This window comes from Toxotes jaculatrix, chromosome 6 (assembly GCF_017976425.1).
Source record: "Toxotes jaculatrix isolate fToxJac2 chromosome 6, fToxJac2.pri, whole genome shotgun sequence".
In the NCBI taxonomy this organism is placed as follows: domain Eukaryota; kingdom Metazoa; phylum Chordata; class Actinopteri; family Toxotidae; genus Toxotes; species Toxotes jaculatrix.
This window is the reverse complement of record NC_054399.1, coordinates 4,002,747-4,016,088: the sequence shown is the minus strand read 5'-3', so window position 1 is coordinate 4,016,088 and position 13,342 is coordinate 4,002,747. Positions and strand designations below refer to the sequence as shown.

The 13,342-nt window shown below is 45.2% G+C and overlaps 2 protein-coding genes across 2 annotated transcripts; both read left to right on the top strand.

Moving 5' to 3' along the window:
• Positions 1–542: 542 nt before the first annotated feature.
• On the top strand, positions 543–3,516 carry nrl (neural retina leucine zipper). Its single transcript, XM_041040352.1, has 4 exons — positions 543–1,160; positions 1,296–1,592; positions 2,817–3,032; positions 3,355–3,516. The coding sequence occupies exons 1-4, from the start codon at positions 543–545 to the stop codon at positions 3,514–3,516; spliced, it is 1,293 nt and encodes a 430-aa protein (XP_040896286.1).
• A 2,793-nt stretch (positions 3,517–6,309) lies between these two features.
• Positions 6,310–11,723, top strand: LOC121183598 (GTP-binding protein REM 2-like). The gene is made up of 6 exons (XM_041040746.1): positions 6,310–6,341; positions 6,438–6,498; positions 7,758–8,067; positions 8,211–8,284; positions 9,869–10,046; positions 11,069–11,723. Exons 2-6 carry the CDS (start codon positions 6,445–6,447, stop codon positions 11,359–11,361), a joined length of 909 nt encoding a protein of 302 aa, XP_040896680.1. The 5' UTR covers positions 6,310–6,341; positions 6,438–6,444; the 3' UTR covers positions 11,362–11,723.
• The last annotated feature ends 1,619 nt before the right edge of the window (positions 11,724–13,342 follow it).

Sequence of the window (13,342 nt, the reverse complement as noted above, 5' to 3'; positions counted from 1 at the left end):
CACACCCGAATCTCTGACTGAAGTGTTGGCGGTCGAGTTTCATTGTGGGTAACGTAGGCATCAAATTTTGAAAAGAAAGAAGAATGAGTGGAATAAGAAAGACGATATCTCTGGTACTGCTGCATCAGTTTTAATACTCTTTTTAAACTCTTCTTTGTGTTATGGTAAATTGGTGGCATACATTAGCTCTGTCTCTATAAAAGGTGCCTGATGAGAAAGTGGTACCAAAATTGCTGTATAAAAAATCTTTTTGATAGATTTATACCTGAAAAACATGTAGCTCCTTTCCTTTCACTTGTCCCTCTGTCTCACACCCTATCCTTGCCTTTCCTCCTTTCCTTCAGGACAAGAGAAACAAAGACAAGGACACGGGGACGTACAGTTTCTCACAGAGGAAACTAAGCGACCAGTCTACTTCCTGACATCACCACTGCTGCTGTCTATGAGCTGCACTGAGGCAGAGGAGTGGACCTTCCAACAATCCTGACACACGGAAAAACCTTGTTGAAGCTCCACCAGCAGCAGCAGCAGCAGCAGACACCATGTCCTCTCCTTCCCTCCCCATGCCCTCTCTCCCCCCCAGCCCTCTGGCCATGGAGTACCTGAACGACTTTGACCTCCTCAAGTTTGAGGTGAAATCTGACACTCCTCCACTCCCTCCTCCATGTGCATATCCCAAATCTGGACTCCCCCACGACCCCTCCAGCTCTCCGTACACCGGCCACCCTCCGCAGGATTCCAGCTTGAGCTCCAGCCCTTACAACTCGCTGCCACCCTCGCCAACACTCAGTGACGCCCACCCACCTCCTTCGGGCTCTTCCTCCCTCTCTTCTTCATCCTCCTCCATTTCCTTCCCCCTCTCCATCTCCAACAGCTTCACCTCCGGCATCAGCTCTGGCTCCCAGGGGAACGTGGAGGGCAGCCCGGCCCACAGTGGGCCTCAAGGTCCCACCCCGGCTTCGCTGGAGGACCTGATCTGGCTGGCGGCGCTGCAGCAACAGTTTGGAGGGGAGGTGACAGGGCCCGCCACTCTGCTGGGAGCCTTGGGAGGGGTACCAGAGAGAGGGGACAGAGAGAGGGGGCATGTAAATGGCTTTCTGGGCTGTGAGGATGCTGTGGAGGCTTTGCTGAACTCAGCTGCTGCAGCGGTGAGCTCACAGGTAGCAACCTGTCATCTCTTGATTATGTTAAGACTATGATTATTTCCTCTTTTACATGTCGCCATGAAAGAGTTGACTTTTCTCTTTACCCGTCTGCTGCCTCTTCATCGTCTTCTGTGCCCCTCCCCTCTTCAGTTCCCAGGTCTTTCTCAGAGTTCGAGCAGTAACCTGGGAGACTCCAGCAGCGACAGCGGAGGCGACATCTCCTGCACCAAGGGGACAGACATGTGCCATCGCCCGCTCGTCTTCCTCTCATCGGCCCCTCCCTCGCTCCCCAACACCGCCCCTGCCTCGGCTCCCTACCCGCAGCCTCTCAGCCCCCAGGGCCGCCTTCATCACCACCAGCATCACCATCATCAGCACCACCCGCATCACCCCATGCACGGCAACCATCACCACCATCACCACCCACAAGTTAATCAGGTACACACAGCAACACTTGTGCACATTAATTCAGATTGGATGAGAGAGGCTCATTGTGATAATGACCCTCAAAAGGAAGTGTTAATCAATAAACCATGTGAAGCTGCAGGAGGTGAAAGAAGCAAAGTGAGAAAACAGAGGCACTTGTAGCATTAGACGGCTGAGCGGAAGGAGAGATGGATGGTGCAGTGAAGGATTAGGATTAGAACATTAGAACATGGTTATTAATGTCTGTGTCTATCCGAAGCATCACTTTAAGGATCGCTCTCTACATGGCAACAACAAGTGAAGTGAAATCTTTGTCTTTGAGGGCACAAAGTCTTGATTTGGCCTGAAAAACATATTTCTTGTTAACACTTTAAGACTTCAGCATTTAAAAGCAGAACAAAAAACATTATATTAGAGTATATCACAATGTAATGCAGTTTTAAAGACATTTAAGTGTCTTTCAATATGCACTGTCAACAGTTATGACTTCTACTTTGAAGATGTATTTCATATTATTACAGTTGTGTTTTACTATATTGTCAATCATTATCTATTTACACCAGACTTCACTTATAGGTACTGACAGGGTTAGGGTTACACTTAATGTCAAATACATTCAGTAACACTTAAAATTTAACATCTTAAAATTACATTACAAATTTGTGTATTTTATTTCAAAACTCTTCTAAAGACATTTTATGCCTTTTAACATTTACATGAGCCGGTTCTTAATCCTTAAACCAATCAAATGGAAAATTATTTCCAAACAAACACTTTAAATGACAGGAAGAAAAATCAGTTGCTTCTGATAAAACTCTGGATGTACTTCTGAACACTGGTAATAAACACTGTAATCTGCGTTCTGGTCGATCAAGATGTCTGGGTGGATCTCTATGTGGAGCACAGTGTGAGCTTATGATAATATCTGCTATTATTGCTGTGCGTAATCCTGATAACTGTCACCCACACTTAGTCAGATTACATGACAGATTATGGACATGTGGTGCCGAAATGTGCCCCCTGACAGACACACCACATACACACACACACACACACACCCACAGTATGACATATCACATGTCCACCTGTCATAATGTAGTGATATGTTTCACTCTGACCCTTGTATAAATCCACTTTACACCCCTCTAACCGTACACACTCCAGTCATTTCCAGCGTGTCTCATTGCCAATTAACGCTGAGGTGCAGCCTATCCTCCGTGTGTGTTTCCTCCATCTGCTCTGCAGTGCGGGGTGAACGAGCGCTTCTCTGATGAGCAGCTGGTGAGCCTGTCGGTTCGCGAGCTCAACCGACACCTGCGTGGAGTGAGTAAGGATGAGGTGGTGCGCTTGAAGCAGAAACGCCGCACGCTAAAGAACCGTGGCTATGCCCAGTCCTGCCGCTACAAGCGCTTACAGCACCGCCACGCTCTGGAGTCAGAGAAACATGTGCTCACACAACAGGTATACACACACACACACACACACGTTTGCATATGTGACTCACTGTAAAGCTCTCCCCGGTATATGCTCATCCAGGTCTTATTTGACCCCAAACTTAATCCTAAATCTATTATCAAGCTTTAATTCAGAAATTCCGACATTAAAAGGCCCCTAAAGGACGTGATGACAGCAAAAAGGATCCACTGTCTGACATCCTGACAGTCCTAAAGTCCCTGAACTTACATCCCTGACACAATATGCCACGAAAAAGAAGTCAGCATCTTTGCACTGTGTCTCAGCAAAGCACAGAGAAATGATCTTCTCTCTTCTTACGTCTCCTCAGTTGGAACAGCTACAGTGTGAGCTGACTCGAGTGCTGAGGGAGAGAGACGCCTACAAGGCTCGCTACGAGAAGCTCCTCAGCACGAACCACAGCACCGGCGGCGATGCCCCACCGACCCGCACCAGCAACCCACCCTCCCCGCCCCCTGACTACTTCCTCTGAGTTTTATCCACAAAGGGAGGGGGGGGGGGGGGGGGGGGGGGGGGGAACAAGCCCAGCCAACATGGAGCAATCAGTGATGAGTAATCAGACTTGGGGAAGCAAAGACGGACATGTATGTGTGTGTGTGTGTGCATGTGAGTGTGTGTGCATGTGTGCGTCTGTGTGTGTGCAAAAGAGAAAGTAAAAGACATCGGCCGGCAGTTTTGGGGCTATACAACTGTGAAATCCACCCTTGAGTGATTAAAGGAGAACTGACTGTTAATTCATAGGGTTAGACTTGACTCTAGGCTGCTTCTTGGACTCGGTTTTACTTCACTGTGAATGATAGTTGCACAAAGTCTGGCTGAGAGCTCTCTGAGTTCTCTTGCCTGTGATATCAGTGAAACAGTGGACAAATACGACTCTGAAATTAGAATAAAAAAAAGCTTTAAAAGCGTATCAGTAGTCCCTGACACTGCTTATTGATGAGCATATTATCTATGCAATTTTATATAGCTGCAATGTACTCTCCAAATGAGTGTTTGAGCCTCGAACCGTAGTTTTGTTTTCTCTAATAAGCTGCTAAAGCTGCAGAGGTCTGAGTAGTGCAGTGGTGCTGGATGTGGAGTGGTATGGGCTTGGATAAAGTATCCACGGCATGCAGTTAAATATTTGCCAGCTAATATTTCACAGTTGCCTACCAAAGTGTTTAAGCTCACCAAGACTTGTTATTCTTTGTACGATGAATAATCATAGATTGAAGAATGTACAAGGATACCTTTCATGGGAATCTTCCAGTGTTTGTGCTAAATGAATAGTGGGGATATCGCTCTTTTGTTTTAGCAAAGAAATCTAGTTGGAAATGGCGACGCTCGGCCATGAACAGAAACGGAGAAGACTTGCTGTTTGCTCTCCAAAATGGGTTTTTATGTACAGAGCAGTGGAGCTGGTAGTGTCCTAAATAAAGTGGCTGCATATGGAGAAAGAGACAAAAGAAACCCTTTGTGGCGGACAAAAAAAAAAAAAGAGTGTGGCATGATTTGTGTGGATGTGTCCAGTTCTCCAGACTAGAGAAGCTATTTTTGGGGCAGATCGAACACCTCTGTCACGGGGACCATCCTCATATTAATGCAACATGCGGCACCACAGCAGGTCGCGGTGGACTCGGATACCGTGGGCTACTCTGGATCATGCAACAGAAAACTAACGGTGCAGGGATTGAAAAAAAAAAAAAAATCTCTTCATGGAGACACCCTCTTAACTGTCCCCATGAAATCATTGCCAGGGTTCATGCATTAGAGCTATTTATTTTGTTTGGGTGTAGGATAAATAAATTGTTCTTTTATTTATTCACTTATTTATTCAGTATTTATTGTTTATTTATGTACTGATTCTAATTATTTTACTGGTTTTATTCCATTAGCGTGTATTTTTACTTTCCATACAGTTTATTATTTTATCCAATTGTGATTAGAATTAACATGATTACAAAAACAATGGCCATTATCATGGTTTCCTGCTCCTGTTGTAGTGTGGTTTCATATGCATATGAAATAAAACAAAGTACTTTACCAAAGCTGGCTTGCTGTGGTGTGTTTTGTGCACCTTTCACACCGGTTTTAACCTCATCTCCTCTCCATTCACCTATCTGAACATGTCACTCTCTAAGTCTTAGAGGCCTTTTCTCTGCAGCTTGCCCTGCAGCCCCATCCCCTGCTCCGTCCCTCTCTTTATCTCTGTCTCTCTATAGTGAGGCAGTGACCCTGGGTGTTGCACTGTTTGGGATGACCTCATCTTCAGCTCTACCTCTCTCTCTGTGTCTCTCGCTCTCTCTCTGGCCTGTATAATAGGAGCAGGATTAGGGCTATAATAGCGCCCTGGCTGCTCACTGCCGGAGCCTATTGTGGCTTTGTGTGGGAGGGACGCACCACCACTCATGGCCACACTCACATTCTGACAGAAAACATGTCCATACACACTCCTTGGATCAGGGACTACAAAACGACTTGATTTAATAAAATGTAAGTGAGTCAGTCAAGAAAAAGGTCACGTGTGTCTCTGACAGGATACAAGGCAAAAAAAAAAAAAAAAAAAAGAGGCGAGACATTTGACACACTTGGTAGGCAGACCTGTGGGCTGCCATGCCTGTTTCTGGTAAAGGAATACCCAAATGACACATTTTAAACATCTATCCCCTAAGGACACACACACACAGACACACGCACAAACACACACTCACACAAACAAAGCCAACAAGTTTTGATAAGACTTGTGTTATACCGCCCCCTAGTGGACGCTTTCCATATCGCAGCCACCTTTCAGAGGTCGAGAGCTTCGTGACACTGAGCATCTTTCTACAGTCCCGCTCGCTGCCTCCTGCCTCCTGCCCGCAGCACCGCTCCACTTTTGTTACTGAGCTGCATGCACCTGCCGCAAGCGCTCACAGAGAGCGAGTCCTCGGCGGAAAACCCAGATCGGGAGAGCATTCACGCGTCAAGTCAGGCAGTGAGAGTCAGGCAGTGACAGTCAGTTGTTAGAGCGGGGATGAATCACGGTGCTGACTGCAGACCTGGACCTGGGCCCTAACCTGAAGAGACACACACACACACACACACACACACACACACACACACACACACAGAGAGAGAGAGAGAGAGAGAGAGAGAGAGAGAGAGAGGTAAAGAAAGCGCGAGGGAGGGAAGAGAAAGAGAGAGAGAGAGAGAGAGAGAGAGAGAGAGAGAGAGAGAGAGAGAGAGAGAGAGAGAGACCGTGCTTACTCTGTAGTTGCCGAGAGCCGCGTGACAGGTGAGAGATCATACCGGGCTGCACGAGCTGGGGTTCATAAAGTGAGTGGAGTGGGGGGGTGAGGAGGAGGAAGAGGAGGAGGAGGAGAGGGTGTTCTGTGTATTTTGGAGTCTTTACACCCGCTCGCTTAATTTCAGGTTGCAGATGCCGACAGATGTGCCCGAAGACAGGCTCAGCAACGAGGAGAAGGGGACCACGGTAGGCTGCGCGGGGCTGCACGGAGGTCTGGGCAAACTGCTCCAATATCTAGGATTCAATTAGCCAGTCGGGTTTTAGGGCAACGTGGTGGAGTGTGACAATGTTTGATATTCAAATTGTCAGCTTAATGGAGGGTGTTTACTGAACTGCCAGTGAGCCAGTTTGCCTGTGTCCGTGTGTGTGTGTGTGTGTGTGTGTATGTGTGTTTGATGTAGGTGGTGGTGCAGGGAGGGGGTGTCCTGCATTACAAAATACTAGCAGACCTCGAGTCAGTTTCTAATCTGAATCACTAAATCTAACTTTTGCAGGATTATTTTGCGTCTTGTGGAACAGTAAATGGCTGTGTGACTACCGGTGAAATGAAAGGTGCCAAACCTACAGAGATTTATCACCTGTGCTCATATGAAGCTTTTTAGCATCTTTCAGCTCATTGTTTTGGTTTTCTCACATTGTTTTGGCTCACTCTCATCCCTCTCATCTGCATGACCTTCAGCCAGAGTCGGTCGCTGTTTCTGTTTTCGTCAAAAACCTATCTGAGCTTCTAGGATAGAAAGCCAGATATCTCCCTCAGGAGATGGTGGAGACCAAAAACAGAGCTAAAAGAGAGTGAACGTTTGACTTACAGAAAAACGTGACTCAGATAAATGCTAATGTTGCTCCATATCTGCTGGGGGTGTAAACAGATGCAAAGTGTTTGCTGACAAGGTCTCCACCATGTGAACTATGTTTAAAGGGGCACTTCACTGATTTTACACATAGTATAAGGACATTTTCAATATTTACATTTAATGTAATAAAGTACCTTGCAAGTTAGCTATGGCTATAAATTTTGTTGTATGTAGCACTGTGCATGTTATATGCTTGTCCCTTAGCAAATAAATAATAATAATAATAATAATGTAATTGGTGGTCTTGGAGGGACCTTTGTCTGGTTGAGAAAACAACCCTGATGATTTCACAAATAATTGGAAATGGAAATCTGGGAATTTAAGAGGCTGTGAAAGTGAAACGACAGATATTGAGTTGTATCATAGGAATTGTAGGAGTCAGTGTTTTTGAAGCTTGACTCATACACTGGAATAAATGTCAGGATATCTCAGCCTCTGCTGCACAAATCCCCCTATTTTAATAGCAATACTGAATATCTGGAGAATCAAATTTTTGCTCTGTCTTTCTTATTACTATATGAGAATCATATGTGAATAGAGACTGGCTTTGAATGTTATGTAATAAAGAGTGTATCTCACTCTCTCCTCCAGTGTGACAGTATGACTCTGTCCAGCACCCCGACTGTTCGCAGAGGAAGCACTCCTCTGCCAATTAAGCACCAGCTCAGACGAGAAGAAGCTGTTCACGATGACTGCGACTGGACATCAGGTGCAGCAGGACCCTCTGCTTCACCGATCAGCTTCAGCCCAGCCTTGGATGACACTCTGACCGTGGCGGTGGAGGCCAGACCTGATGGGCCTTTAAGGATCGCCCTGCTGGGGCAAAACGGCGTGGGGAAGTCTTCCCTGGCCATCGCCCTCGCCGGGGACATGGACAGGACCGCGTCTGTGGATTCTGATGGTACAAAGCTGTGTGTCAGACAGTTCAGTATTGCAGTGGAGAGGTGGCCTGCAGTGCAGTGCCTTACACAGTGAGCAGCAGGCAAATAAATCACAACACCTATGTCCCATCTGAGACCTAACTGCTGCTCTCCCTGTCCGTAGGGGAGGGTTACGTGCGCACAGTCACAGTTGATGACGAGGAGAGCACCATCATTATCTATGACAACTGGAGACAGGTGAGCCAAACAACACTTGAGCGTTCCCACACTCCCTGTTCCCTGCTCCCTCATTAGGCCACTGAGCCCTGTCTGCAGCTGTATATGGTGTGCTCAGCTGCTTTTTGCCATTTCACTATGGTATATATCTGCTCCTGTCAGACGGCCTGGAGGCTGCTGAAGCCTTGAACTGTTTTAAGATACTCAAAATGTACTTTTTCAGTTTGGATTTTTAGCGCTTTGCTTCATTTGATTTTCTTTATTTGAAGCAGTTTGTGTTTTGCACAGGATATTGCATTACTGAGCATGTAGAGAAATTTTTCAGACAAACTGATGGTGGTGCATCGTGCATTGCTAATACAGTTAGCGTTCAGAATAAGAAATGAGCTTATAGGGAGAACATAAAGTAAAAATGAAAGAAAACGGAACTAACAGATGCCTACTGCGTATTCAGCACATAGTAGAGGTGTTCATGTTGTAGATCTGGAGCACTTTGTTTAATATACTTGACAGAACTATAACAGGAACTGACGCCAAGCTCAGAGAAACGCTGTGGCAAAAAGAGGACAATAAATCTGCTGCATCTGTATGTGGTCGCCTGAGGAAAGCTCATTAAGAGGTTGTTTTCCACACTTTGTCCTCTTTTCCCTCAAGTGCTGTTCAGAGGCATCTGTGTACGGACGTGAGCAAGGGAGAGAGAGACAGAGCTGCCCACAGAGCAGATGTGCCAAATGACTGCGTTAATGTTTCTGATTTAGGTGGATGTGTGGAAAATACTGAATACACACACTCGTGACACAATCTGTTTGGGATTTTCATGTGCTACCCTTTGCATAATGAGTTATATTTGTTGTGAGGGATGCTGCAATGGTTGCCTTATAAGGAAGTTTCTTATATAATTGCAGTACTACGCCTGTGTCTTCAGCATCAGAGTGCAGAAGCTGCCTCTGGTCTGTGCTCAATTCTAGACTTAATCAAAATTAAATGAAAATTCAATGGACCGTGGCAGCACTAACAAAAGACAGGATGAGGTTTACTCCATTTTCTAGGAGGGATTCACTCTGGGACCTTTTATTTTTAGAGATTTTTGTCCCTGGGCTGCTCGGGGAGGACGAGTTTGTGTGTGTGTGTCACTGAAAGTGTGAGGTGTATTACAGTTAGTTCTATCTACACCTTTCAACTATCTGCTGTTTTTCCAAGCTGCACCTAACACTGTTATTCTGCAAGTCGGGCTCTGACAACAGTGTTTATGAGAGGAATAGAAATGTAAGATTTTGCACTCAGTGTTTGACATGTGAGTGTGTTTTCTGACAGACTGTGGCACCGTGTAGAGTTTACAAGTAAATCTGAAATGAAACTTTTGGCTCAAATGTCACTCTTCATGTTCCTTGATGCGCTCACATTGAACCGCTCTACAGTGAGTTTCAGTAAACGCTAACTCGGTTAAGCACGATTATCATACCATAACTGACCAGCTTTACACTGACTTAGCTTTCACTTTCCTTATAGTGCACATATATAAATATATATATATATATATATATATATATATATAGCACCTCATTATTGTAACATACAGCGTGTTTGCCTCTCTCGATCCCTCAGGACCTGTCGGCTCTGCAGTGTGAGGTGTGTGTGCTGGTGTTTTCTGTGACTGACAGGCGCAGTTTCCACCGCACTGCTCAACTCCGACTTCTCCTGAGAGAGACTCAGCCCCAAACTCCCATCATCCTTGTTGGTAATAAGAGTGACCTTGTTCGCACACGTGAGGTCACCTCACAAGGTAACATCATTCCTCCTTTTTTTCCCCTCACCCGTTTTATTGCTTCCTTCAGTTGTGGCACTCTTCTTCGCAGTTGTTGTTGTTGACATTTTCAGCTCTTTAAGTGTGTCAGTAAACACTAACGTAGGGTGAGATATGTGAAAATGTAAATGTCAGTGTTTCAGCTTCATCGCAGTGTGGGAGTATGAGGGGAGCCACGATTACAGTTAAAGCTAGAGAGCATTCACTGGGAATGCACTGCCTGCTCACGTTCATGCAGTTCTACACACAGGCTGTGCAGCTAGGTACTATTTCAGCCTGTGTAAGCCGTACCTCCCAATATAAAACCACTGAAAACTTGGTTTCGATTTCTTAAGTATTTCTCTACAACATAATAAGAAACAGTTGTTCCTTTGTTATTTTATGTTAAGTGTATAGAGTTGAGAAATTGGACAAGTTTTTTCGGACATAGTTCTTTGCTAAAAAATAAAAGGTACAAACACGTTTGGAGAAGTTCACTATGACTCCCAAGGTGCATTTTGGCAAGAAACATTGATTCATCATGCTTAAAATTCTGTAAATAAATGTAAATAAATTCACCTTTGATTTCTGGATTTGTTGTGGAGGAACTCAAATTCAATAATGAGGCGTCTGCTACAGCTCCAAGTGGCTTCTTCTCCATAGCAACAAGAACCGAGGCTCATTGGTGTTGTCGTATTTTGACCCGTCCGCAGTATCTGCAGTTTGTCGAGGTGTTTCTGCAGACAAAAAAATTGATGTCATCATCTTCATAATGCTTGATCATGTACCTGTTTTCACCACATTCATGGCTTAACGTGTTTCATTGTTGGATGCCTTGTCATGACAGTATCATTTGTAATAATTTGATAGTTTGTGCTAATGCAAAATAACTACAAGTTTTCAGAGGAACTGTAACATGGCTACAGATAACACTGCACGTTGTCATTCTAAATGTAAACTTAAATTCCCTCACAGTTACCTTTATTCATCTTGTCCCCTCTCCTCTCAATCTTCTCCCTCAGAGGCCATGTCCAGCGCCGCCCTCTTCAACTGTCTGTATCTGGAGATCTCTGCCTCTCTGGATCACCGTACCCCGGAGCTCCTGGAGTGTGCGGTGCGGCTAGCCAGGGGCCAGTCCCCGTGGCCCCCGGGGACCAATGCAGAGGACTTGAGTGGAGGAGGCCAACGTGAAAGTATCACCTCCCGTGCCAAACGTTTCCTGTCCAGCCTGGTGCCCCGGTACCCGCGAGAGCGAGAAGTGGGCAAGTTCCTGAGGCAGAAATCCCGCTCGTGCCACGACCTGGGGGCGCTGTGATCGGGCACTGCAGGGAGATTGGATGGTTAGATTGTTGACAGAGATAGCTGGAAGTAATGTAGTATACCAACAAAGAGAGCAAGAGGGAGTGATGCAGCAATTAGTGGACAGGAGAGAAGGATGTGAGTGACGGAGGAGGTGTGAGTGCGAAGGTGCCGGAGTGATGGCAGGACCGTGTTGTGAGTGATCAGCATGTGCATCCAGCAGTGGCAAACAGGGAGAATGACAACAATGTTCGTGGTGATGTTTATCTAAAGTGTGTTACAGAAATTTTGTACACAAGGCAAAACAACAAAGAAGAGGACAAGATCATAATACAGTTGTAGAACACATGTAAATAAACTGTAGTAGTGATAGCTAACTGCCACCCTCATATGTTTGAGAGCTCAATAAATTGCTTTTTTTGAGTCCTGACAAAGTCACTGCACATTTGCCTCGGCGTCTGTTATTACACGCGTTGTCACATTTTGCTTAGTGAAGAGGAAAGCAGTAATCACATCTAACAACAGTTCGAGAACAGGATAAAGTCATGACCACACACATTCATAACTCATTAGTGGGTTAGACTCTGGCTGATGATTCATGTTGTGTTCATTTACTCTCAGCTATTGTGGTATCCATGGGGACGGTAAGCAGTAAAAGAGTGAAAGGCCAGCACGGAGAGACGGGAATTACGGAGATTAAAAAAAGTGGACCTACAGAGCTCAGCATGGCAATGAGAGAAGGAGTAGAGAAGGACAAGCAGATTATTGTATATAGAGTGATTGTTGCCATGTTACGGTTGTCAAGGCGACCTGGAATCACTGAGACATACACATTACGTCCATTTCAGCTCCGTGGCTTTACCCCTGTTCCTTATGTGTGCATTCCAATTTAGAGATGGGAGGGCTGATTCTGGCGCAGCAAATTGTATTTTTAAGCATAAAATTCAACTCCAAATTAAAATGCACGAGTATTTTTGTGCAGATAACAGCTTCTCTGCTCTCATCTGTATCACTCTCTACCCTCAGCACTTCCATCCTCCCACTTCCACCCACATGTGAACAAAGATTTAGCACATCATAGGTCGTTATATCCATCATTTGTTATCAAAGGGAGAGCTGTACTATAATAGAAGTTAAAAAAAAAAAAAGATAAAATGGTGGCATGATATTCTGACTCATTCCCTTGGCTGCAAACTACTGGAACGGATTGAAAGGTTAAGATTTTGGATTGTCAACACGGGCTACAGGCTCCCTCCTGTGGCCGAGTTGAGGTCCTGCAAATGAGCTGACAATGAAGATACATGAATATCGTAGAAACGGGGAAATATTTATGACCTGGGATAGCAACTCTCCATCCTAGGTCATGAGATGCTGTCACTTTAGCAGAGCACTACTCTCACTCAGAGCAAGTGCAGATGTCTGAGACACAGATTCATGATAAAGCCCTCTGACTGGTCATGATAGTAGACAGAATTTGCATACAGACTAGCTGCAGCCCAGAGGGTGCTGTAAGGGCTTTCACATCACTGAAAATGAGCTCTGATTGTCGCCTGGATTTATAACAGTGCGGTTGTTGGTAGAATTTGCATTGAGACTGTGCATGTAAAAACACATCTGAGCTCTAAAAATAGCTGCTTTCAACATGCATGCAGTACATATACACTGTGCATCTGAGCCACTGGCAATCTCTTCAGTGGTGCATATTCCACTGCACACATCAACAGCATCTCATCAACACAATGATGAAATCACAGGCTGAACAATAACTGCTTCCTTCCTAGTATTTGTGCATTTTATCTCCCTAGAAAATGAACTAAATGCTGTTCCAAAGCCACACTGCCAGGAGTATAATTAAAAACAGAAATACTAAGCACCTTTATCAAGATTGTATTCAGCTGTTTGCCAGCAATAATCATAAACTGAACTGAGCCTTTAAAAAGCAATACTGGAATTTCTGTGTAAACTCCTCAGGTCATTAAAAATCCCACATTCCCAAA